The sequence below is a fragment of the Elephantulus edwardii genome, unplaced genomic scaffold (genome assembly GCF_000299155.1).
Source record: "Elephantulus edwardii isolate Elephantulus edwardi_28Jun2011 unplaced genomic scaffold, EleEdw1.0 scaffold00055, whole genome shotgun sequence".
NCBI lineage: Eukaryota > Metazoa > Chordata > Mammalia > Macroscelidea > Macroscelididae > Elephantulus > Elephantulus edwardii.
The window spans coordinates 12,353,477-12,356,348 of NW_006399805.1; the positions used below are offsets into that span (position 1 = coordinate 12,353,477).

General features: G+C 63.3%; 1 protein-coding gene across 1 annotated transcript in view; it reads left to right on the top strand.

Moving 5' to 3' along the window:
- The window catches only part of CLCN1 (chloride channel, voltage-sensitive 1), a 34,654-nt gene extending 32,066 nt beyond the window's left edge, over positions 1-2,588 (top strand). Inside the window, exons 21-23 of the mRNA XM_006887175.1 lie at positions 1,349-1,453; positions 1,823-1,909; positions 2,217-2,588. Of these exons, the coding sequence (XP_006887237.1) occupies positions 1,349-1,453; positions 1,823-1,909; positions 2,217-2,588 (564 nt within the window). The remainder of the gene's footprint in view (positions 1-1,348; positions 1,454-1,822; positions 1,910-2,216) is intronic.
- The last annotated feature ends 284 nt before the right edge of the window (positions 2,589-2,872 follow it).

Genomic DNA, 2,872 nt, shown 5'->3' on the forward strand with positions numbered 1-2,872 from the left:
CCCCGTGTATGACCCCGTGTGTGACCCCGTGTGTGACCCCGTGTGTGACCCCGTGTGTGACCCGTGTGTGACCCGTGTGTGACCCCGTGTGTGGCCTGAGGCTCACATGCACCTCTGTCACTCTGGCTGAGTTTTGTCTGCAGTGGACGACATGCGCCCAGTAGTGACCAGGGGCTCTGAGACGAGAGCGAGCAGGTGGGCTGAAGCCAGCTCCCCACACCCCCAGCACGGTCACCTGCAGCCCACGTCTCTCCCCGGTGATGTGGATGAGTAGGGGGGCATCACTGCGCCCCCACACTGGACACCAGGACGAGCAGATGGAGAGGTGGACTCAGACACCATCCGGAAGACATGGCCAGATGAGGCATCTCAAAACCCCGGCTGAACCTGATAGCCAGGCCCCAGGTGGACCCCTGCAGTCACCTCAGGGCCCGGGTGAGCCTTCCTGAGGGCCTCTGCCCCAGAGAGGAGCCAGCGTTGCTCTGGTCACACCAGGCTCCAGCGTGGCCCAGCACAGACTGTTCCCAGGCGGGGTAGCACTTTACATGCTGGGTTGCTACCTGCGAGGTCAGTGTTTCAAGTCCACCAGCTGCTCCCCAGGAGGAAGACGGGCAGTCTCATGTCGAGGGTTACAAGCACTTAGCTCCATCACCGTCTGCAGAGGTCATTGTCACCTTCACTCGCAGGGCTGGCCTTGCACCCAGGCTGATGGATGCCAACACAGGACTTGCATGAGCAGTGCCCATGAGGGCCTGGTGGTGTGGAGAGGAACATAGCGCTTGGAACGTGGGATAGCCAGTGGCCTGCAGAGGAATTGAGAGAGGACCTCCCTGTGGCTGGGTTCAGGATATCAGTGTGGGGGCTCCTGCGGAATTACAGGACGAATGGACAGCTACTCCCTTACTGGCCAGGGCGAGAGGAGAGGAGAGGAGAGGGGAGGGGAGGAGAGGAGAGGAGAGGAGAGGGGAGGGGAGGCGAGGCGAGGCGAGGCGAGGAGAGAGGTGGGAGTCCAAGGTGGCGGGAAAAGTTGGCAGTCCATGAACGCCCAGAGGCACCTCGGGAGAAACTCTTGGCAGTCTTCTCCCAGAAAAGCCCTGAGGCACCAGCTCTGCTCACACCGCTGAGTACAGGTGGACTTGGTGACACCTGGCTTTAGTGCTGCCAAAGCCCTGGGGTCTGGGGAGTATGTGTGGGGATGTGCAGGCTGGGGAGGGGAGAGGAGGGATGGGTGGGTTCCAGGGAGGGGAGACTCGCCTGGGCATGAGAGTTTGGCAGAGTGCGTGGTGGCCTGGTGCACGCTGATGTCCAGGACTGGAGGACAAGGGCTTGGTGACCACTGTGTCCTCAGGTAGCAGCTTGGGAGCAGGAGCAGCTGGACCAGCCTGTGTGCTTCGACTGTTGCTGCATTGACCAGTCCCCGTTCCAGCTGGTGGAGCAGACCACGCTGCATAAGGCAAGCCCACTGACCGCCACGCAGGGGAGGAGGACTGACCACCGAACGGGGGATGGGGTGTGTGCCGACTACTGATTACCATGTGTGAACACTGGGGGACCATCACCGCCAATGCAGGGGGTCCTGGGGAGGGGGGCACTGTGCACTGGCCACTGGTGCTGGTGGTCCTGCGGGCAGAGTGTTGAGCACTGATGGCAGTGCAGGGGTTTGAAGCAGGGGGCACTGTGTGTGACTACTGGCGCAGGGGCCCAGGGAGGGGTGTGCACTGACCAGTGGTGGAGGGATCTCCAGGGAGGGGATGGGGGCTGACTGCTGACCACCATGTGGGATCCTGGGGAGGGGAGTGCACTGACTGCCCATCTTCTGCAGACACATACGCTCTTCTCACTCCTGGGCCTCCACCTGGCCTACGTGACCAGCATGGGCAAGCTCCGAGGTGTGCTGGCCCTGGAGGAGGTGAGCCAGTCCTAGGACCCAAGATGGGAGGGACAACTTCACCCATTATGGAGGGACCCCTGTGCCCTGGTCCTGAGTGCACCCCAGAGGGGTCTCTCCCAACTAGACCAGGCTAGGTCCCAGCATGCAGGGAGAGGGGGCCCACTGAGACCTGGAGGAGGAGGAGGTGGACAACAGCCCCTCTTCCCTATCTCACTGCCCCTCCCCCTGGTGCAGGTCATGGTCTGCCTTCCCTCTGGCTGGTCCTCCTCCTCCTCACTCCCCTTTCACCCTTCTCTTCTCCACCACCCTCACTCCCAAACCCCAGCTCCAGAAGGCCATCGAGGGCCACACCAAGTCCGGGGTGCAGCTCCGGCCACCCCTCGCCAGCTTCCGGGCCACAACCTCAAAGCGGAAAAGCGCTGGGGGGCCACCCCAGCCTGCAGAGGGCTGGAGCCTGCCTGGGAGTGGACCTGGAGCCCCTGGGACCCCTGGGACCGAAGCTCCCGACCCCCCGGAGTCGCCTGTGCCCTCGCCCTCCCCAGAGCCCCCAGCCACCCCATCCCCTCAGAGCCCGGGGGAGATGGAAGAGCTGGAGCTGGGGGAGGGCCCGGGGCCTGAGGAGGGGCTGGGGGACGTCCTGCAGGGGCCCAGCTTACGGTCCACGGACTCTGAGGATGAGGATGAGCTTGTGCTCTGAGCCTGGGGGCTGGGGGTGGGGCTAGTGGTCAGGAGGATGGCTGAGCTGGGCACAGAGCAGTGGCCATTCTCAGGCCTGGCCTTCCTGGAGGACAATCAAGGTCTGAGCCCAGCAAGGGGCCTGTCTTCATGGAGCTCCCAGGCTCTGCCCCTCTAGTCTCCCATCCAGCACCTGGCTGGCTATGCCTCTCTGTTCCCCAATCCATAAAGCAGTGGGGGGCCCCCTTGTGACCACTGGGCATGCTTGCATGATGAGGAAACCCTAGCCTCCCAGACAGCTCAGAT